The sequence below is a fragment of the Bombina bombina genome, chromosome 7 (assembly GCF_027579735.1).
Source record: "Bombina bombina isolate aBomBom1 chromosome 7, aBomBom1.pri, whole genome shotgun sequence".
NCBI classification, from domain to species: domain Eukaryota; kingdom Metazoa; phylum Chordata; class Amphibia; order Anura; family Bombinatoridae; genus Bombina; species Bombina bombina.
The window spans coordinates 352,846,291-352,870,935 of record NC_069505.1 but is presented as its reverse complement, the minus strand read 5'-3'; the positions used below and the strand labels follow the sequence as shown (position 1 = coordinate 352,870,935).

At 38.3% G+C, this 24,645-nt stretch overlaps 1 protein-coding gene across 2 annotated transcripts in view; it reads right to left on the bottom strand.

Annotated features, from left to right (window-relative positions):
- NEK4 (NIMA related kinase 4) overlaps window positions 1-24,645 on the bottom strand; it is a 189,299-nt gene that overhangs the window by 137,289 nt on the left and 27,365 nt on the right. For both annotated transcript variants that reach the window (XM_053721029.1, XM_053721030.1), the window contains exons 4-6: window positions 20,570-20,677; window positions 15,791-15,945; window positions 13,851-13,977 (exon numbers count right to left, since the gene is read on the bottom strand). In XM_053721029.1, coding sequence (XP_053577004.1) covers window positions 13,851-13,977; window positions 15,791-15,945; window positions 20,570-20,677 — 390 coding nt within the window. The remainder of the gene's footprint in view (window positions 1-13,850; window positions 13,978-15,790; window positions 15,946-20,569; window positions 20,678-24,645) is intronic.

The window sequence follows — 24,645 nt, the reverse complement described above, 5'->3', positions numbered from 1 at the left end:
ACCGAAGAAATAAGAGAGAAAGGAAATAACACAAGGTGCAGAGGTGCCTGAGGTTTACAACACAAAAATCTGTCTACAGAAAACAGGGCGGGCCGTGGACTCACAGTGTCAAGAAAGAAAGAAATTAATCAGGTAAGCATAAATTTCGTTTTCTTTCTAATGACACGGTGAGTCCACCGATCATCTCTAATTACTATTGGGAATCAATACCCAAGCTAGAGGACACAGATTATAAAGGGAGGGACAAGACTGGGACCCTAAACAGAAGGCACCACTGCTTGAAGAACCTTTCTCCCAAAGGAAGCCTTAAGCTGAAGCAAAAGCATCAAATTTATAAAATTTTGAAAAAGTGTGCAGAGAGGACCAAGTTGCAGCCTTGCAAATCTTTTCCATAGAAGCTTCATTTTTGAATGCCCAGGAAGAAGAAACAGCCCTAGTGGAATGAGCCGTAATTCTATCAGGAGGCTGCTGTCCAGCAGTTTCATAGGTCAAGCGAATTGTACTCTTCAGCCACAAAGAAAGTGAAATAGCCATAGCTTTCTGACCCTTGCGTTTCCCAGAGAAACCAAAGAACAAAGCAGAAGACTGGTAGAATTCCTTAGCCGCCTGTAAATAGTATTTCAATGCACGCATCAGATATAGGTTGTGCAGCAGACGCTCTTTATGAGAAGGGTTAGGACACAAAGAAGGAACAACGATTTCTTAATTAATGTTCCTATCTGAAACACTTTAGGGAGGAACCCTAACTTAGTACACAGAACTACCTTATCCGAATGAAAAATAAGCTAAGGGGATTCACACTGCAACCCAGAGAGCTCTGAAACTCTATAAGTAGAAGAAATTGCAACCAGAATCAAAACTTTCCAAGATAACATTTTAATATCTAAGGAATGCATAGGCTCAAACGGAGCCTGTTGAAGAACAAGATTAAGACTCCAGAGTGGAGTAACAGGTTTGATCACAGGCCTGAATCTGACCAAGGCCTGACAGAAAGATTGCACGTCTGATACATCCTTATGCAACAAAATAGACAAGGCAGATATTTGACCCTTCAAAAGTACTTGCAGATAAGCCTTTCTCCAAACCTTCTTGGAGAAAAGGCCAAAAAATTCTAGGAATCCAAACTCTACTCCAAGAGTAGCTTCTGGATTCACACCAATACAGATATTTACGCCATATCTTATGGTAAATTCTCCTGGTTACAGGCTTACGAGCTTGAATCAGGGTATGAATAATTAATTCAGAAAACCCGCGCTTAGATAGAAGTGTTCAATCTCCAAGCAGTCAGCTGCAGAGAAACAATATTTGGTTGAAGAAATGGCCCTTGAAGTAGAAGGTACTTCCTCAGTGGAAGTCTCCAATGTGGAAGAGATGACATCTCCACTAGGTCTGCATACCAGATCCTGCGAGGCAACGCCGGAGCAATGAGGATCAACAATGCTTTCTCCTGTTTAATTCGAGCAATAACCCGTGGAAGGAGAGCGAACGGAGGAAATAGGTATGCTAGACTGAAATTCCAAGGAACCGCCAGAGCATCTATCAGTACAGCCTGAGGATCCCTTGACCTCGACCCGTACCTTGGGAGCTTGGCATTCTGTCGAGATGCTATGAGATCCAGCTCCGCCTGTCCCCATTTGAGAATCAAGTTGGAAAACACCTCTGGATGAAGTTCCCACTCCCCCGGGTGAAATGTCTGTCTGCTCAGAAAATCCGCTTCCCAATTGTCCACTCCTGGAATGTGGATCGCAGATAGACAACAGCTGTGGGTCTCCGCCCACTGAATTATTTTGGCTTCCTCTGTCATGGCCAAGGAACTCAAAGTTTCTCCCTGATGGTTGATGTAAGCTACTGAAGTTATGTTGTCCGACTGTAACCTGATAAACTGGGCTGAAGCTAACTGAGGCCAGGCCAGAAAAGCATTGAAGATAGCCCTCATCTCTTGGATGTTTTTGGGGAGAGCAGACTCCTCCCGAGTCCATGTCCCCTGAGCCTTTAGTGAGCCCCAGACAGGCTGGCGTCCATTGTCACAATCACCCAGGTGGGTCTGCAGAAGCAGGCTCCCTGGGAGAGATGTTCCTGAGACAACCACCAAAGAAGAGAATCTCTTGTCGCCAGATCCAGATGTAATCGAGGAGACAGATCCACATAATCCCCGTTCCATTGTCTGAGCTTGCATAACTGCAGAGGTCTGAGATGGAACCGGGCAAACTGAATGATGTCCATGGCAGCTACCATCACCTCCATACATTGAGCCACTGACTGCCGAGGAGAGGACTTAAGGGCCAGACAAGAGTCGAAGATCTTTGATTTTCTGATCTCTGTCAGAAATATTTTCATTGACAAGGAATCTATTATGGTTCCCAAGAACACTACCCTTGTAGCTGGAATCAAGGAACTCTTTCCCAAGTTCACCTTGTATCCGTGAGAACGCAGAAAAGATAACATCTTCATGTGGGAGTTCGCTTGTTGAAAGGACGGCACATGAACCAGAATGTCATCCAGATAAGGCACCACTGCAATAGCCCGCAACCAAAGCACCGCCAACAGAGATCCCAGGACCTTTGAAAAAATTCTGGGAGCTGTGGCAAGGCCGAATGGAAGAGCCACAAACTGGAAGTGTTTGTCTAGAAATGCGAACCTCAGTAACTTTTGATGATCCCTGTGGATGGGAATATGCAGGTACGCATCCTTTAAATCTACTGTTGTCATGAATTGACCCTCCTGAACCAAGGGCAGAATGGAACGAATAGTTTCTATCTTGAAGGAAGGTACTCTGAGGAACTTGTTTAGACTTTTGAGGTCTAAAATAGGTCTGAAAGTTCCCTCTTTTTTGGGAACCACGAACAGATTGGAGTAAAATCCCAGACCTTGTTGCTGTATTGGAACAGGAACTATCACTCCCAGGTCGAAAAGGTCTCAAACACAGTGTAAAACCTGCCTCTCTTTTCATCTGGTCTACAGATAATCTTGAGAGCAGAAACCTGCCCCTGGGAGGAAAGGTCTTGAACTCTAGTTTGTATCCCTGGGACACGATGTCCCGAACCCAGGCCTGAGCGAAGAAGGAAAGTCTGCCCCCCACAAGATCCGGTCCCGGATCGGGGGCAGACCCTTCATGCTGACTGAGTCACTAACTGGCTTCTTAGATTGCTTCTCCTTGTTCCAAGACTGGTTGGGCCTCCAGGAAGGCTTGGACTGCTCCTGCTTGGCAGAGGAAGTTTTACCCTTGAAGTTTCGAAAGGAACAAAAATTACTCTGACGTTCCTTCTGGTTATTCCTCTTATCCTGAGGGAGGGAATGACCCTTACCTCCTGTAATGTCTGAAATAATTTCAGCCAAGCCTGGCCCAAACAAGGTCTTACCCTTGTAGGGAATAGCCAAAAGCTTAGACAACACATCCGCAGACCATGATTTCAATCAAAAGGCTCTGCGGGCCAGTACTGCAAAACCAGAAATCTTTGCTCCCAACTTAACTTGTAGGGAAGCATCCGTAATAAAGGAATTGGCCAACTTAAAGGGACAGTCAACACCAGAATTTTTGTTGTTTAAAAAGATAGATAATCCCTTTATTACCCATTCCCCAGTTTTGCAAAACCAACACTGTTATATTAATACACTTTTTACTTCTGTGACTAACTTGTATCTAAGCATCTTCTGACCGCCCCTAATCACATGACTTTTAGTTATTATCTACTGACTTGCATTTTAGCCAATTAGTGCAGTGTCTGCCACTAGCGTGATCACAATGCTATCTATATGGTCTACATGAGCTTGCTCTCCCCTGCTGTTAAAAGTAAATAAAATAGAGGCGGCCTTCAAGGGCTTAGACATTATCATATGTGCCTTCCTAGGTTTACTTTCTACTAGAATACCAAGAGAACAAAGCAAAATTGTTGATAAAAGTAAATTGGAAAGTTGTTTAAAATTACATGCCCTATTTGAAAAATGAAAGGTTTTTTTGGACTTGACTGTCCCTTTAAGAGCCTTGATCCTATCCTGGATCTATTCAAGGGGGGTCTCTGTCTGAAGAGAATCAGACAACGCATCAAACCAGTATGCTGCCGCACTGGTGACAGTAGCAATACATACTGCAGGTTGCCATTGTAAACCCTGGTTTATATACATCTTTTTAAGTAACCCTTCCAGCTTCTTATCCATAGGATCTTTAAAAGAGGAGCTATCCTATATGGGGATAGTGGTTCTCTTAGCTAAAGTGGAGATTGACCCCTCCACCTTAGGAACCGTCTGCCAAGACTCCTTGATAAGAGTCAGCTATTGGAGAAAAGGGAATACCAGGTCTCTCCCATTCCCGAGCAATAATCTCTGTAGCCCGGTCTGGTACAGGAAAAACCTCCAGCGTGGAAGGTACATCAAAGTATTTGTTTAGCTTACTAGACTTCTTAGGATTGACTACGACCGTCATGTTGGAGTCGTCCAGGGTGGCCAAAACCTCCTTAAAGGGACATTAAACCCAAATTTTTTCTCTCATGATTTAGAAAGATTGTGCAATTTTAAACAACTTTCTAATTTACTTCTATTATCTAATTTGTTTAATTCTCTGGATATCCTTTGCTGAAAAGCATATCTAGATAGGCTCAGTAGCTGCCGATTGGTAGATGCACATAGATGCCTCATGTGATTGGCTCACCCAAGTGCATTGCTATTTCTTCAACAAAGGATATTTAAAGAATGAAGCAATATAGATAATAGAAGTAATTTGGAATTTTGTTTAAAAATGTATCTTCTATCGGAATCATGAAACAAAAAAAAATTGCGTTTAATATCCCTTTAACTAACAAACTGAGGTGTTCTAGATTAAACCTGAAGGATACAACTTCAGTATCAGAAGGAATTACACAGTCTGAATCTGAGATTTCACCCTCAGATGCTACCGAAGTATCTTCCTCCTCAGACTTCTGGGAGAGAGCATTCCGTATAGCCAAGACTTTATCAGAAACCTTACTCACTGATTCTTTACATTTCCTTTTGCGCTTTCCCTGCAGCATGGAAAAAGCAGGCAGCGCATCAGTTACAGCCGAGGATATGTGGGTAGCAATGTCTTGCAAGGTAACTTCAACTGGAGTGTTAGAGGAAACGCAGGGCACTGCATGTGTAGACAAAAAGGTTTGGGACACTTGAGGAGAAAGCTGCGGCATAACTTGAACAGGAGACCCCTGAACAGCATCCGCCCCACACAATGTTGGCTCAGACTCAAAAAGTCTCTCCCTGTAATGCAATGTTCTCTCAATTACATGAGGAACAAAAAGGATTGGTGGTTCCACATTAGCATCACAGCACAAGTAACATTTTGCAGGGCCTCTTGGTCCATATTTACTCAATAAACGAGTAAACAAAAATAAATACTTTATTTAAAATTGAAATTTATGTTACCGTCTCTTTAAATGTTAAAAGTAACTTATTTTCTAATTGCAGATCAACGGCTCCAGATAAACCCAGACAGCCTCTACACCTCAGGAAGCCTTGCTGAGGTGCCTACCTGTCCTGCTGGTTACTGGAGCCAATAGAAGATAAAGATCCGGACTCAAACCAGAGCTGCTCCCACCGGCTATAAGGCGATCGTTCTCCCAGACTTCTGAGAATGCTGAGCCGCAGCGAAATACGTCAACCTTCCGGCCCTCAGGAAGTGATAAAGAAAAAGCGCGCAAAAACTCTTTTGCCGCTTCCGAAAAGCTTTGCCAATCATGGGCGTACCTAGCTGACACTTCCCGGACGGCATTATGTGAAAGAAAGCACCTGTGAGAATCCTAAGTAAAACACACCACCAAGTTGATATAACCCTGACCGGAACACACCGGAGAAAAAGCACTAACTGAGCCAATTAAATAAAGAGTCCTCTCGTCCCCAGTGCTTGTACCATCTGCCTCACATTATCCTATTAACCTATAATAGGATTAATGTATTTAATGTCCCAACAACGTTAACTGTTAAAGTGCCAAAAAAAAATCTCCCCTTTTAAGAAAAGTAAATTCAGCACTTACCTTAATGGAAATCTGCCTGGCTGCAGGGCAGCTCACTAGGTTTGAGAGGCATTCTCCTTCACATGGACCTGTGAAAAAAAAGAGAGACTGAGTAATCTTACTCAGGCTTTCCGGTTAGGGCAGCAAAACTATTTGGGAGGCACAGTGAGGATTATACCCCACAAGTTCCCAATTGCTTAAAAGCCACCACTGCTCTACTGAAGAGACTAACATGGGCTACGCCTAAACCCCAGGAAGAAGCAGGACAATCTTGCTCTGCTTTAAAATAATAAAATCTCCTCCTTGCTTTTAACGTAGGCAAAGAGAATGACTGAGGTTGGAGGGAAGGGAGGTGATATTTAAAGGGACAATATACACTCATTTTCATATAACTGCATGTAATAGACACTAGTATAAAGAATAAGATGCACAGATACTGATATAAAAATCCAGTATAAAACTGTTTAAAAACTTACTTAGAAGCTGTCAGTTTGGCTCTGTTGAAAAGGTAGCTGGAAAGCCCACTGCGAGTGGCAAATAAGACACTCCCCCCCTCCCCCTTCTTTTGCATATGAAAAGACCCTTTAAACAAACAGGAGCAAGCTGGAGAAGGTAGCTGACAGTATTCACATAAAACTTTGGGGCTTGGTTAGGAGTCTGAAAATCAGAGCAATGTTATTTAAAAATAAGCAAAACTATACATTTATTTTAAAATAAAACTTTATGGGCTATATAAATAGATCATCTACAAAACATTTATGCAAAGAAAAAATGAGTGTATAATGTCCCTTTAACAGCTTTGCTGTGGTGCTCTTTGCCTCCTCCTGCTGGCCAGGAGTGATATTCCCAATAGTAATTAGAGATGATCCGTGGATTCACCATGTCATTAGAAAGAAATAAAGTTTTATTGGTTGGTATTACACATGTATAACTTTAAAAAATCATTACCAACTCACAAAATGAAAGGGACCCATGTATTTTAAAAGCATTTCTTTTTTTATTTATCTACATGTATTTTTCTATATTGAAAAAATACATTTTGTTTTTAGGCTTGTGGGGGATGATGTCACCCATGAGGTTTGTTCGCAATCAGCCCCTGAGTAACCAACAAAATTTATTTCAAAATAAACAGCTTAAAATGCATATACTAGTGTTAACGCACAGAATGCATCAAATTGTTATGGCATAAGTAAAACACAATTAGATTCAGATTAAGTGTTAATGCATTGTCTCTTTTATGCACTTGTGGATTGTGCAATTCTACCCTACTTCATGGTCCTTTAAGCAAAGAAATATACTTTCCAATGTAGAAATATATATAAATGGGATGACTTAGAAAAATGGTCCGCTATTTTCAACATGTATGTGTCACATAAACTTTAATTTTTATAAAGATTTCTGTTTTCTTAAAATATAAAATCCTCCAGGTCTCAAAAGTAAATCAATAAAAATTGTTGCATAGGAAATTAGCACATCTAGGCAAGTATCCCTGCTTGCTTTCACCCAGTAAAACTCCATATACACTGTTACCAATGCACAAGATATGCAAATTAGATTTAACCCTGAAATGAGCTTTATGTAAGCAGCAATTAGAAATCTATCTACTACTGAAGAGTTCTAACAAGAACGAAACAGGCTGTCTAGTGGCGATTTCTGTAATTGCGGCATTTTCCCTATTAGGGAATCGCTGTGTGTTAACACAGTATGAAGCAAAAAATCTGAGATGTTGGATATCTAATTTGCATATCTTACCCAGAATCCTCTTGTGATGGTAACAGTGTATATGAAGTTTTACTGGGTGAAAGCAAGCGGGGATACTTGCCTAGATGTGCTAATTTCCTATGCAACAATTTTTATTGTTGATTGGAAATTAGCACATATAGGCAAGATTGATTGGTCTGACCTTTGGTTAATTCTTTGAGTATTTATAGCTGGTAATTTATTGCTGCAGGAGTTCAGTAAATTAGCGCTCTATTTGTAACCTAGCTCAGTAATAGAAGTACAACCAATTATATAATGTTGGAATGGATATATTGTATTACTATTCCCCAAGGCAGAACATGCAGTGAGTGATCTGAGATGTCATCGCAGAAAATGCATCATGTCTGCAGAAAGAGCCAGGGCACATGCAGGAACTGTATGCACTTTATCTATGCAGCACTGCTGTACTTTAGACTATTCTCTTCAAACAAAGCTGTAATCTGGCTGCACTGTGTAAGTGCATCTAGAGCAAAGTGCTGTTTGAAGTGAGCAGTCCATAATTTGCATTGCAATTTTCAACTACTGCACTATATTATAACATTTTAAAATTTGCTTTATTCTTTAGTTAACCAACACATTGCAATTGAACTGCCTAATTTAAAATTGAATTTTATTTAAAGATGATATGCAGAAACATTTTTACTTAAAAAATCTCATCGCAAAAAGTGAAAAAAAGTTCTGCCTCTGGGTTATTATTATTTTTGGCTAAAATGACAGATAGGGGTAGATTTACCAAGCAGCGGATGCTGCAATCTACCCCCATAATTTCCTGCTTGCCAGAAACATAAAGGGACTGTCTAGTCAAAATTAAATTTTTATGATTCAGATAGGGCATGAAATTTTAAACAACTTTCCAATTCACTTTTATCATCAAATTTGCTTTCTTTTCTTGGTATTCTTTGTTGAAAACTAAACCTAGGTAGGCCCATATGCTAATTTCTAAAACCTTAAAGGTCACCCCTTTTTTCAATACATTTGGCAGGTTTTCACAGCTAGAGGGCGCAAGTTCATGTGTGCCTTACAGATAACATTGTGACCACGCCCGTGGATTTACAAATGAGAGGGCATTGATTGGCTACATGAATGTCTGTCAGAAGAACTGAAATAAGTTGGCAGTCTGCAGAGGCTTAGATATAAGGTAATTGCCGAGGTAAAAAGGGACACTCAATCAAAATTAAACTTTCATTATTCAGATAGAGCATGCCATTTTAAACAACTTTCCAATTTACTTCCATTAACTAAATGTGCACAGTATTTTTAGATTTAAACTTTTTGAGTCACCAGCTCCTACTGAGCATGTGCAAGAATAAGTGTGTATGCATTTGTGAATGGCTGTTGGCTGTCACATGGTACGTGTAAGCATTTGTGATTGGCTGATGGCTGTCACATGGTACAGGGGAATGGGTAATAAAGGGATTATCTATCTTTTTAAACAATAAAATTCTGGAGTAGACTGTCACTTTAAGTTAAGAAGCAGCGGTCATAAGCTGCTCCTTAACTTGTCCGCCACCTTTTAGGTACAGCGAATCACGTCCGCCCGCCATTTAATAAAATTAGCCCCATAGACTCAAAAACATTTACACAGTGGCAAATTCATAAACACATGGTGCAAAATTCAATGATGGACAGACAACCAAGAAACTATGGAAAAAAAATAAAAATGGAAGCACATTTACAAACTAGTATGTATATATATATATATATATATATATATATATATATATATATATATATATATATATATATATATATATATATATACATACAGAGATAGTAAGGTTATACGGATAGAGAAACACTCTAATCCTGTGAGACCAACAGCCGTCGTCCACACGGCTTGAAATCAGCACACACAGAGATGCTGATACAAAATAACAAAAGAAGATTCCGGTGTCCCAGAGAAAAGGAGAGGTTTAAAGCTCATAAACTAGAGCAAACATTTCCAAACTAAGTAGTTATTATCAGGTATAGACACTATGCACACTGCACTGTGATAAGAAATACATAGAATATTTATTGAAGAGTAAAAAAGTTTACACAGGAGCTGCGGTACACGCAGTCACTCACAGTATTGGAGAAAGACAGGGAGGTAATGACGTCATCTGACGCGTTTCACGTTGGTTGGCGCTTTTTCAAAGATAGATTGGGAGGGGATCAGTATGGGATTAAATACCCATCAATTATCATTAGATCACTCCCCAATCTAAAACGTCATGAATTTGGGGTTGCAGCCTTGCGAACACTGTTACAAAACACTCACTCGGGCTGAAACAAGAAGCACACGGCTATAAGTGAATGACCGCAATCAGGTCAAAGCTCTGGCGGGTAAAGCAAACGAGTGTGTTATGCAAGCTGCCACTCCAAAATTAATCACAAAATGAGACAAAATAGATAATAAGAATAAATTAGATAATATTATACAAAGTAATTCAATAGCAATAGTGTTCTGCTAATATAGCTACATATATAGAACTGCCTGGTCAATTATCACAGTATAAAACTTGCATAGTGACTAAAACAGAAGACCATTCTGAAAGTTCATACATGATGCTAATAAAATAGCAGAAACAAAAGTAAAAAAGGAAAAATAAAGAAAGAAAACAACAGTACAAAAAGAAAAACAATTGTTATAATATTGGAGAAAACTCCAATATAAAAAATTTGTACGTAAAAATAATAATAATGAAAAATAAAAAATAAAAATAGTTAAATTTTTCTTTAAATAAAGAGAAGAGTATATAATACCAATATTAGGCTCAATTTAAATCAAAAGACAGTACATTTTACTGTTAGTTTGAGGGAAAGAAAAACTACATGTTTAGATGTGATTCACTAGACTTAGTAGCTTAGGTGCAAAACTTCACCTTATTTGCCCTCAGATTAGTCATCATTATTGGTTAGATAACATTACATTCCCTGATATAGATCAAGGTCCCACCTAAGATTGATACCTTTGGGTTCTTTCGTTTCTAATCTGAAGATCCATTGTACTTCAACATCCAGCAGTTTTTTATATCTATCACCTCCTCTCTTATTGACGGGGACATAATCAATGGCTTGAAATCTTAATGCTTTCTTATTTTCTGGGTGTAGATTAAAATGTTTAGCCACCGGGGTTTTTGGGGGGTCCTTTTCAATAGAGGTTAAATGCTCACGTATTCTATCCTTCAGATTTCTACTGGTAGATCCAGTGTATTGTTTCCCACAGATCTCACAGGTGATTAGATAGATAACATATTTAGAACAACAGTCAAGCCTGTATTTTATGTTGTGTGTATAACCATTAGAAGTTGATACAATTGTATCCCCTATCTTACAGTGTCTGCCACATCTAAAGAAACCTTTTCTTGCCAACCAGGTCTCTTTTGATTTTGAATCAGAGTTATAAACATAGCTGATCAAACGGCTTCCAATTGTGTGTGCTTTTCTAGAGATAAATTTGATACCCCTGTCCAGGATTGTCTTGCAATCCTGATCAAGGGTCAAAATTTCAAGGTTTTTGTTGACTATGTTCTTAATGCTTGAAAACTGATTACTAAATTGAGTGATAAATTTCACATCCTCTGCCATGATTGACTTCCTTTTGTTTTTATTTTTGTTCTTAAGCAGTTTATCCCTATTCATATCTCTGACTTGTTGCCTAAGTTGCTGCAACGTTTCTCTTTTATGCCTCTTTGTTCCAATCTTTTAATTAGATCTAGTGAGTGTCTATCATATTTATCCAGGTCTGTACATATTCGTCTTATTCTAATAAGTTGTCCCTTTGGGATTCCTATTTTGAGATGTCTGGAATGGCAGGAATCTGCTCTGAGAATTGTATTTCCTGCAATTTTCTTTCGGAATAGTTCAGTGTGTATATTTGATTCTTCTCCTTTGAGTTGTATATCTAGGTACTCAATTTGATATCTATTAAATTGATGGGTAAATTTAAGATTTACATTATTGTTGTTTAAGTAATTTACAAAATCATTAGCCTGTTTTTCTGTACCTGACCATATAATCAACAAGTTGTCAATATATCTGAGATATGTCTTGATGAGACCACTGTAAATGTTGTCTGCTCCATATATGTACCTTGACTCATACCAACCTAAGAACAGGTATGCATACGAGGGGGCAAATTTTGCCCCCATCGCTGTACCGCAAACCTGTAGGTAATAGCATGAGTCAAACATGAAGAAGTTGTGTGTAAGTAGGAATCTCAAAACTTCCAAGATAAATTCAATCATTTCATCAGGAAAATCACTTTTTAGCTGTAAATGATACTTCACTGCCTCCACACCAAGTTCGTGGGGGATACAGGAATAGAGTGATGACACATCTATTGTTAACCAGCTAAACGATGGATTCCAAGTTTGTTTGTTCATTTTGTTTAGGACATGGGTAGTGTCCCTCACATAGCTAGGGAGTGAGTGAACAAAAGGTTGGAGTATATTATCCAACCATTCACTAAGGTGTTCACTCATTCCCCCTACACCTGACACAATTGGGCGTCCTTGCGGGCAGTCCAAGTTTTTATGTTTTTTAGGTACTAGTCTAAAATTTGCTGTTACAGGCTGTTCAACATAAAGATAGTCACAAACTTTATTATCCAGTATGCCTAGATGTTTTCCCCAGTCTAATAGATTTTTAAGATCATTCTGATAGTTATGTAAAGGATTCTTTGAAAGTTTTTTATATGTTGATATATCCCCTAGTTGCCTATTGGGTTCCTGATAATAGTCTATGGTGTTTTGGATTACTATCGATCCACCCTTATCAGCTGGGGTAATTGTGATGTGTTTATTACTTTCCAATGAATTTAAAGCTTCTTTTTGATTCAATGTAATATTTGATTTTTGATTAAATTTTTCCCCAATACTGTGAGTGACTGCGTGTACCGCAGCTCCTGTGTGAACTTTTTTACTCTTCAATAAATATTCTATGTATTTCTTATCACAGTGCAGTGTGCATAGTGTCTATACCTGATAATAACTACTTAGTTTGGAAATGTTTGCTCTAGTTTATGAGCTTTAAACCTCTCCTTTTCTCTGGGACACCGGAATCTTCTTTTGTTTTATATATATATATATATATATATATATATATATATATATATATATATACATACATACATACATACACATACATACATATATATATATACACACACACACACACACACACACATATATACAGAGAGAAGTGCACTCACAGGAACGAACAACTGGCTCAATACAATTGTTAGCCTGTTCTATGGCGATTTACCACCTGGGTGCAGTTTTTAAGCCCAGTAATGCTTTTCACAGAGAATAACTTTCCTGTAGTATATCAGTCTGATCCCGCCTATTACGGTCAGTCCAGCGCCGAAATACCAGGCAATTCCTCTCTGAACAAAGAACACAGCAACCCCAGACGATCGTTTTGGCCTTCATTGGGCCTCGTCAGTGAGGTGTAGCCATATTCCTCTAAGCACACTGAGCAAGGAGTCCACGTCTGGTTGCCCCTTTTTCCCATAGGGAGACTAAATACATACAGAGAGAAGTGCACTCACAGGAATGAACAACTGGCTCAATACCATTGTTAGCCTGTTCTATGTCGATTTACCACCGGCGCTGGACTGACCGTAATAGGCAGGATCAGACGGATATACTACAGGAAAGTTCTTTTCTGTGAAAAGCATTACTGGGCTAAAAGAAGCTGCACCCAGGTGGTAAATCGCCATAGAACAGGCTAACAATTGTATTGAGCTGGTTGTTCATTCCTGTGAGTGTGCTTGTGCGTGTGTGTGTGCGTGTGTATGTGTGTGTATATATATATATATATATATATATATATATATATATATATATATATATATATATATATATATATATATATATACACACATATATATATATATATATATATATATATATATATATAATATAAATATAAAAAGAGTGTGATAAGGATTTTTAAATTTGCTTCCTCTAAAGAAGATTGCAATTTTTTTGTGTAATGTTTTTTAAATATCGCTGTGCGTCACTGTAATATTTCTGGTGGCTACATGTAAACCATAAGCAAAGCACAGTATAAGAATAACAATCAATTTAACATTCTGGGCGGCAGAGCATGAAATATTCACACACGTACCACTTTTTGTTTTTTCACATGGTCAGTGGGTTCCTTTGGCTGCTTATCATTTTCATGATGTTCATGATCTCCAGTAGGGACATTTACATTTGATTCAGAGGTTTTTTTCCGATGTTTGGCAGCTTTGCTAAACAAATAAACAAAACATATCCTGTAATTATTGACCAATAGGTAAATAAAAAATGCACATAATTATTATACAGTGCTTTAAATTATTAGACAAACCAATAATCAGAACATTATTTCTTCTCCATCCATTTAGCCACCAATTAGCAGGCGTTACCCAGGTGTTGAACCAAAAATGAACCGGCTCCTTATATTACATTTCTGCTTTTTCAAATAAAGATACCAAGAAAACGAACAAAAAAAATTGCTAATAGGAGTGAATTAGAAAGTTGCTTAACATTGCATGCTCTATCTGAATCATAAAAGAAAACATCTGGGTTTTATATCCCTTTAGTTACCAAAGGGACCCAAGTGCAAAAAAGAAAATGCTCTTTTGTGTTAGTTTAGTTATATGCAAGTAGCTGTGCAATGATAAAATGCTCTATTGGTTTTACCCCTGCAAAGGGATTAAACATGTAGCTAAAGTCTGCTCCAGAGCAGCAATGAACTACTAGGAGCTAGCTGAACACATCTGGTGGTGAGCCAATGACAAGTCATATGTGTGTAGCCATTAATCAGCAGCTCCCAGTAGTGTATTGCTGCTCCTGAGCCGTATGCTTGTTAAAGGGACAGTCTACTCCAGAAATGTTATTGTTTAAAAAGATAGATAATCCCTTTATTACCCATTCCCCAGTTTTGCATAACCAACACTGTTATATTAAAGGGACAGTCTAGTCCAAAAAAAAATTTCATGGTTCAGATAGAGCATGTAATTTTAAACAATTTTCCAATTTACTTTTATCACCAATTTTGCTTTGTTCTCTTGGTATTCTTAGTTGAAAGCTTAACCTAGGAGGTTCATATGCTAATTTCTTAGACCTTGAAGGCCACCTCTTAAGAATGCATTTTAACAGGTTTTTCACCACTAGAGGGTGTTAGTTCATGTTTTTCATATAGATAACACTGTGCTTGTGCACGTGAAGTTACCTGGGAGCCATCACTGATTGGCTAAACTGCAAGTCTGTTAAAAGAACAAATAAAGGGGCAGTCTGCAGAGGCTTAGATACAAGATAATTACAGAGGTAAAAAATATATAAATATAACTGTGTTGTTATGCAAAACTAGGGAATGGGTAAACAAGGGATTATCTATCTTTTAAAACAATAACAATTCTGGTGTAGACTGTCCCTTTAATACACTTTTTACTTCTAACCTCTGTGATTACCTTGTATCTAAGCCTCTGCAGACTGCCCCCTTATCTCAGTTCTTTTGACAGACATTCATTTTAGCCAATCAGTGCTGACTCCTATGTAGCTCCATGGACGTGAGCACAAAGTAATCCATATCACACACAATACGAGACGGCCTTCAAGAGCTTAGAAATCCTACCTAGGTTTAGCTTTCAACAAAGAATACCAAGAGAACAAATTGGATGCTAAAAGTAAATTGGAAAGTTGTTTAAAATTGCATGCCCTGTCTGAATTATGAAAGTTTAATTTTGACTAGACTGTCCCTTTAACAAAGTAAATTTAATTATAAGAAAAGACTTTTAAGTTCCTTTAAATTAGTAAAGTCAATATAATGAATGCATTCAAAGTTACTTTTAAACAATAAAGTAGAGAAAACTGAAATATGATGGATAATCCCCCAACATTTAGACTACAAAACATGAAGATCAAAAATGCATTTAAATCGCTGTCGTCCACAAATCATAAATGAAGTAGCAAAATGCATGCGCCAAATGATTTGTTCCCAACATGTAGTCATAGCACACAATGCGCCTAATTAGGAATATTTTGGTAAAGAATTACAATGAAATAAAGTTATGTACTTACAGTTTTGTTGCCTGTAGAAAGAGCGATATGTGCTGCTTGATGAACGGCTTCCTCAATATTTGTTTCACACTTGGCCGTTTCTCAGGTTGTCGGCTCAGCATGGTTCCTATTAGCTCTCCCAGCTCTGAACTATATTCCTTTGGCATTGGAGGTAACTGTTAAATAACACAACTGAATTAATAATAAGTGTGCACCATATTAAGCATATACAGTATTATTATTCCATGTTAAACGGACATAAAAAGTACAAAAAGAAATGTTCTAATGTGTTAGATCATTTTATTACTGCACTATTGCTTGTGTATACATTGCAAAAGGGTTAAACACAAAGTTAAAGTCAGCTCCAGAACAGCAATGCACTTCTGGCACCTAGCCAAACACCGCTGGTGAGCCAGCATATGTGCATAGCCACCAGCTAGCTCCCAGTAGTGCGCTGCTGCTCCTGAGCCTTCCTACATACTGTATGCTATTCTGACTTCTCTATCCCTGTTGACGGCATCACCATTTCCCCATCAGCTGCCTCGGAGTCACACTTGTCTCAAACCTATCCTTCGTCCCCCATATCCAATCGCTTTCTACATCCTGCCGCAATCATCTACGCAATATTTCCAAAATTCGCCCTTTTCTGAGCGCTGACACCACAAAGCAAATAATCCACTCCCTTGCTATCTCCCGACTTGACTACTGCAATAACCTACTCGTTGACCTTCCTCTTTCCCGCCTCTCCCCCTTCAATCCATCCTAAATGCCTCTGCCAGGCTGATCTACCTTTCCCGTCGCTGTGTATCTGCTGCACCTCTCTGCGAGTCCCTTCATTGGCTCCCCATTCACAGCAGAATTAAATTCGAAATTCTCACCCTTACGTACAAAGCTCTCACAAACGCCGCTCCCCTCTACCTATCCTCTCTAATACACAAGTATACTCCAGCCCGCTCGCTAAGATCCAACAATGACCTGCTCCTTGCATCAGCGACTATCACCTCCTCTCATGCTAGACTGCAGGACTTCTGTCGTGCAGCACCTACCCTCTGGAACGCTCTCCCTCGTGCTGTCAGGCTTTGCCTTAATCTTTCTTCCTTTAAATGCTCCCTGAAGACTTTTCTGTTCAGAGAAGCCTACCACCCAACTCAATTATAAATTAATTTCACTTATCTAATATTTCCCTCATCTAACTAAGTATTAACATCCTTCTCAATCTTGCAGTCCTCACCTCCTGCTTCTCAACCTCCTACCCTTCTAGATTGTAAGTTCCCACGGGAATAGGGCCCTCAATCCCTCCTGTATGTGTTTGTAAATGTTGTCCTGTCTCTTACAAGTCTTATATTGTTTTATTTAAATGAATTGTATCCATGGACAGCGCTGCGGAATATGTTGGCGCTTAATAAAGTATAATAATAATAATAATAATAATAATAATAATAATAACAATAATAAGTAAGGCTACCAAGAGAACAAAGTAGATTTTAATAACAGAGGTAAATTAAAAGGTCCCTTAAAACTGCATGCTCTACTTGAACTATGAAAGTTTAATTTTGACTTCCACACCCCTTTTAATCTATTTTTCTGATTATTAAAATATTTTAACTTAAAGGGACAGTCTACACCAAAATTGTTATTGTTTAAAAAGATTTTACTACCCATTCCCCAGCTTCGCACAACCAACATTGTTATATTAATATGCTTGTATTTATTATACTTTGCGCCAACCAATGTTGGTTGTGCGAAGCTGGGGAATGGGTAGTAAAATCTTTTTAAACAATATCGCCTAGATTTAGAGTTATGCGTTAGCCGTCAAAACCAGCGTTAAGGGGTCCTAACGCTGCTTTTTACCGCCCGCTGGTATTTATAGTCAGTCAGGAAAGGGTCTAACGCTCACTTTCCAGCCGCGACTTTTCCATACCGCAGATCCCCTTACGCCAATTGCGTATCCTATCTTTTCAATGGGATCTTCCTAACGCTGGTATTTAGAGTCTTGGCTGAAGTGAGCGTTAGAACTCTAACGACAAAACTCCAGCCGCAGAAAAAAGTCAGGAGTTAGGAGCTTTATGGGCTAACCCCGGTTTATAAAGCTCTTAACTACTGTGCTCTAAAGTACACTAACACCCATAAACTACCTATGTACCCCTAAACCGAGGTCCCCCCACATCGCCGCCACTCTAATAAATTTTTGTAACCCCTAATCTGCCGACCGGACACCGCCGCCACCTACATTATCCCTATGTACCCCTAATCTGCTGCCCCTAACACCGCCGACACCTACATAATATTTATTAACCCCTAATCTGCCCCCCCCACGTCGCCGCTACCTACCTACACTTACTAACCGCTAATCTGCCGACCGGACCTCGCCGTCACTATAATAAATGTATTAACCACTAAACCGCCTCACTCCCGCCTCTCAAACCCTATAATAAATAGTATTAACCCCTAATCTGCCCTCCCTAACATCGCCGCCACCTAACTTCAAGTATTAACCCCTAATCTGCCGACCGGACCTCGCCGATACTCTAATAAATGTATTAACCCCTAAAGCTAAGTCTAACCCTAACCCTAACACCCCCCTAAATTAAATATAATTTTAATCTAACGAAATAAATTATTTCTTATTAAATAAATTAATCCTATTTAAAGCTAAATACTTACCTGTAAAATAAACCCTAATATAGCTACAATATAACAAATAATTATATTGTAGCTATTTTAGGATTTATATTTATTTTACAGGCAACTTTGGGCTTTGTTATTTTTTTAGGGGGCTTAGAGTAGGTGTAATTAGTTTAAAATTCTTGTAATCTTTTTTTATTTTTTGTAATTTAGTTTAGTTGATTTAATTGTAGGTAATTGTAGTTAATTTATTTAATTTATTTATTGCTAGTGTAGTGTTAGGTTTAATTGTAACTTAGGTTAGGATTTATTTTACAGGTAATTTTGTAATTATTTTAACTAGGTAGCTATTAAATAGTTAATAACTATTTAATATCTATTGTACCTAGTTAAAATAAATACAAAGTTGCCTGTAAAATAAATATAAATCCTAAAATAGCTACAATATAATTATTCGTTATATTGTAGCTACATTAGGGTTTATTTTACAGGTAAGTATTTATTTTAGGATTAATTTATTTAATAAGAAATAATTTATTTTGTTAGATTAAAATTATATTTAATTTAGGGGGGTGTTAGGGTTAGACTTAGCTTTAGGGGTTAATACATTTATTAGAGTAGCGGGAGGTCCGGTCGGCAGATTAGGGGTTAATACTATTTATTATAGGGTTTGCAAGGCGGGAATGAGGCGGTTTAGGGGTTAATACATTTATTATAGTGGCGGCGCAGTCAGGTCGGCAAATTAGGGGTTAATAAGTGTAGGTAAGGTAGCGGCGACGTTGGGGGGGGGCAGATTAGGGGTTAATAAATATAATATAGGGGTCGGCGGTGTTAGGGGCAGCAGATTAGGGGTACATAGGTATAATGTAGGTTGCGGCGGTGTCCGGAGCGGCAGATTAGGGGTTAATAATAATATGCAGGGGTCAGTGATAGCGGGGGCGGCAGATTAGGGGTTAATAAGTGTAAGGTTAGAGGTGTTACTGGCCGCTACCGTAAGCAATGCTGGTATTGAGAGTTGAAGTGGCGGTAAATATGCCTTTACGCTCCCTTTTTGGAGCCTAACGCAGCCCTTAAGAGAACTCTAATAACAGCGTTATTTAAAAGGTGCGGGGGGAAAAAACAAGCGTAGCTAACGCACCCCTTTGGCCGCGAAACTCTAAATCTAGGTGCTAGTTTGTTCTCTTGGTAGCCTTACTTATTATTATTATTATTATTATTATTATACATATATCTCAATCATATTCCACAAATTCTGTAGTAGTCGAATTGTAGGAGAAAAATAAGAATAAAAAAATAAAAAGTTTACTGGCATCCTCTGATTTAGCTAAGATAAAACTTCTATATACTTTTTTTTTATAATTTTAAAGGTCTTTACCTGCACACACAAACAATAAAATAAAATGGTAAAGGAACTTTTTTAATGGCAAAGATGACATAAATGGCATCTCATTAGATTAAGTTCACCATCACTTTAGTATGGCAATGGAGTACAATCAGTGCTCTCTCATCATATAAAGGCAGGTGCCTTCTGCCCCCAGCTGCGGGCTCCACTGTCAAAGCTGGGCAATGTATTGGCCAATCCGTTGGCCAAGGGGTTAGTTTAAATCTTTTTCTTTTAAGAATGCGTTTAACCTCTGCAAATACATAGTCAAAGTTGTGTTCCTGGAACAACCCTGTGCTATAGATAAAGATGAGGCATGTGATTGGGGCATATATACATATGCCTGCTCCCGATTGGTTCACCAGCTGAATCTTTGTCTGAAGGGGCACAAGAATGCTCTGGTAAACAATTCTGTGTTTTAACCCTTTTGTATTTTTCATTGAGTATAAATGAGAAAAATGTTCAGAAACATTTTCAGTTCTCTTTATAGAAATGGAATAACTTTCAAGTACTAAATAGTGTTACATGTTCAGGGTCTTTTTTATGTGTTCTAGAAACACGCAAAAATGTGTTTTAAAATTGAACATTTTTTATTCCTTAAAAGTTATTTAATTTCTATAAAGAGAACTGAAAATGTTCCTGAACGGTTTTCCTATTTCTACTTACTGAAAAATACATGTAAACACAAGTTAATAGTTAGCAGCATTTAAACATTATTATTATTAATTAATTAATTAATTAATTAAATGTATTACTACATTCTGCTGTATTCTAATATATAAATGTTATTATACCTTTCCTTCGATGATCCGGTAAACTAAAGAATTCATATCCTTAGCATTGAAGGCATGTTTAAGTGTGGCCATTTCATATACGCAACATCCCAATGCCCACACATCAGACTGTGGAAAGAAAAAACATAATTTATGTAAGAATTTACCTGATAAATTCATTTCTTTAATAGTGGCAAGAGTCCACGAGCTAGTGACGTATGGGATATACATTCCTACCAGGAGGGGGCAAAGTTTACCAAACCTCAAAATGCCTATAAATACACCTACCACCACACTCATTCCTCAGTTTTAACGAATAGCCAAGTAGTGAGGTGTAAAAAGGAGTAAAAAAGCATAAAAAAAAAAAGGAGGAACTGGAAAAAATATTGTGCTTTTATACAAAAAAAATCATAACCACCACAAAAAAGTGTGGGTCTCATGGACTCTTGCCACTATGAAAGAAATTAATTTATCAGGTAAGTTCTTACATAAATTATGTTTTCTTTCATGTAAGTGGCAAGAGTCCATGAGCTAATGACGTATGGGATAAAATACCCAAGATGTCTAAGTCCATAGAAGAGTCACTAGAGAGGGAGGGATAAAATAACAACAGCTATTTCCGCTGAGAAATTAAATCCAAACAATAATTAAGTTTTCCTTATAAACTTTAAACATAAGCAGTAGAATCAAACTGAGACAGCTGCCTGAAGAACTTTTCTACCAAAGACTGCTTCAAAAGAAGCAAATACATAAAAAAGGTAAAATTTAGTAAATCTATGCAAAGAAAGCCAAAGTTTCTGCTTTGCAAATCTGATCAACCGAAGCTTCATTCTTAAAAGCCCAAGAAGAAACGACTGATCTAGTAGAATGAACTGTAATACTCTGAAGAGAAGACTGCCCTGCCTCCAAATAAGCTTGTGAATCAAAAAAGCTTTAACCAACATGCCAAAGAAATGGGAAAGGCTTTCTGATGTTTCTTAGAACCAGAAAAAAAAAACCCAAATAGACTAGAAGTCTTTCTGAAATACAAAGAATGTAAAGATCTTTCCAGAGAATTCTTAGGATTAAATGAAGTCCGCAAAACAGCTTTATCTTGATGGAAAATCAGATAAGGGGGCTCACAAGAGAGAGCTGATAACTCAAACTCTTTTAGCAGAAGAGATAGCCAAAAGAAACAACACTTTCCAAGAAAGTAGATTAATATCCAAAGACTGTGTAGGCTCAAAAGGAGGAGCATGCAAAATCCTTAAAACCAAATTAGGTCTCCAAGGAGGAGAAATTAATTTAATAAAAAAGGTTTGATACAAACCAAAGCCTGAACAAAAAACAGTGAATATCAGGAAGTTTAGCAATTTTTCTATGAAATAAAAAAGAAAGAGCAGAGATTTGTCCCTTCAAAGTACTTGCAGGCAAAACCTTATCCAAACCATCTTGAAGAAAATATAAAATTCTAGGAATTCTAAAAGAATGCCAAGAGAATTTATGTAAAGAACACCATGAAATATAGGTTTTGCAAACCCAATAATAAATCTTTCTTGAAACAGATTTACGAGCCTATAACATAGTGATAACCACTGAGTCAGAGACACCTCTATGACTAAGCGTTTAAATTCCATACCTTCAAATTTAACAATTTGAGATCCCAATGGAAAAACGGCCTTTGAGACAGAAAGTCTGGCCTTAGAAGAAGTGGCCAAGGCTGGCAACTGGACATCTGGACAAGATCTACATACCTAAACCTTGAAACAGATTTACGAGCCTATAACATAGTGATAACCACTGAGTCAGAGACACCTCTATGACTAAGCGTTTAAATTCCATACCTTCAAATTTAACAATTTGAGATCCCAATGGAAAAACGGCCTTTGAGACAGAAAGTCTGGCCTTAGAAGAAGTGGCCAAGGCTGGCAACTGGACATCTGGACAAGATCTACGAGCCTATAACATAGTGATAACCACTGAGTCAGAGACACCTCTATGACTAAGCGTTTAAATTCCATACCTTCAAATTTAACAATTTGAGATCCCAATGGAAAAACGGCCTTTGAGACAGAAAGTCTGGCCTTAGAAGAAGTGGCCAAGGCTGGCAACTGGACATCTGGACAAGATCTACATACCTAAACCTGTGAGGCCATGCTGGTGCTACCAGAAACACATGAGACTATTCCATTAAGATCTTGGAGATCACCCTTGAAAGAAGAAACAAAGGAGAGAAAAAATTTAAGCAGATTGGGGGGGGGGGGGGGGACTGCCAACGTATCTCCACCATCTCTGCCTGAGGATCCCTGAACCTGGAAAGGTATCTGGGAAAATTCTTGTTTTAGATGAGAGGCCATCAGAACTATTTCTGGAAGACCCCATATCTGTACAATCTGGAAAAAAAAAAAAAAAACACATCTGAATGGAGAGACCACTCCCCTGGATGTAAAGTCTGGCGGCTGAGATAATCCGCCTCCCAATTGTCTACACTTGGGATATGAATCACAGAAATTAGACAGGAGTTGAATTCTGCCCAAAAAAGTATTGAAGATACTTCTTTTCATCGCTAAAGGACTGCGAGTCTCTCCCTGATGATTGGCATATACCACAGTTGTGATATTGTCTGTCTGAAAACTAATGAAACATTCTCTCTTAAATTGAGGCCAAACCTGAAGAGTTCTGAAAATAGCACGGAGTTCTAAAATAATTATTGGTAACCTCGCCTCTTGAGGTTTCCAAACCGTTTGTGCTGTCAGCGAACCCCAGACAGCTCCCCAACCTGTAAGACTTGCATCCTTAAGAATACAGTCCAGGAAGGACGAACAAAGAAGGCCCCTTGAATAATACGATGATGGCCTAACCACCAAGTCAGAGAGAAATGAGTGTTGGGATTTAACTATATCAATTGTGATAAATGAGAATAATCCCTACACCAAAGATTCAGCATGCAAAGGACTCATAAGAAAACAAGCAAAGGGGATAACGTCCAATGCTGCAGTCATGAAACCTAAAAACTTCCCTGCACATAGCCACTGAAGGGAATAATAGAGACTGAAGGTTTAGATAGGCTACAACTAATTTCATTAGTCTCTTGACTGTTAAAGACAGAGTCATGGACACTGAATTTATCTGGAAACCTAAAAAGGTGACCCTTGCCTGTGGAATCACGAAACTCTTAATTGATCCTCCAACCATGTCTTTGAAGAAACAACACTAGTTTATTTGTGTGATATTCTGCTAAAAGAAAGGATTGAGCTAGTACCAAGATATCGTCCAAATAAGGAAGACACCGCAATACCCTGCTCTCTGATTACAGATAGAAGGGCACCGAGAACCTTCGAAAAGATTATTGGAGCTGTCGCTAGACCAAATGGAAGAGCGGCAAATTGGTAAAGCTTGCCTAGAAAAGAGAATCTCAGAAACCGAAAAATGTTGGTCTGAATGAATTGGAATGTGAGGATAAGCATCCCTTACAACTATTGTGAACATGTAATGACCTTGCTGAACAAAAGGCATAATAGTCCTTATAGTCGCCATCTTGAAAGTTGGGACACTCACAAAACGATTTAAAGTTTTCAGATCCAAGATTGGTATGAATGAATATTCCTTCTTTGGGACAAAGAATAGATTGAAATAGAAACCCAAACCCTGTTCCTGCTGATGAACTGGTACAAACACCCCTGAAAAAAATTCCAGTTCTGAAATATATTTCAGAAAAAAACCTGAACCTTCACAGAGTGTATTGAAACATGAGAAAGAAAGAATCATCCCATAGAAGGTCTCATTCTAAAAATCTATTCAGAACCCTAAGAACAATATTCTATAGACTTTGGACTGAATCCATCCAAAAATAACTTAATCTGCCCCCCACCAGAAGAACTGGTTTGAGAACCGCATCTTCATGCAGATAGCGTTTTTCTCCTAGTAGGACTACAAAAAACGTTTTTTCAGTGCTTGCACTCTGAGTTAACCAAATTGACAGCTAACTAGTAATAGTTATTAAAAACAAAATAAATAGTACACATTTAATTAACCTGAAAAGGCCGAAGGGCTGCATCGACCCAGACGGATATGAGCCTGTGACCCTTAGATCTTTTGAACAAGCTTTTGTAATCGGG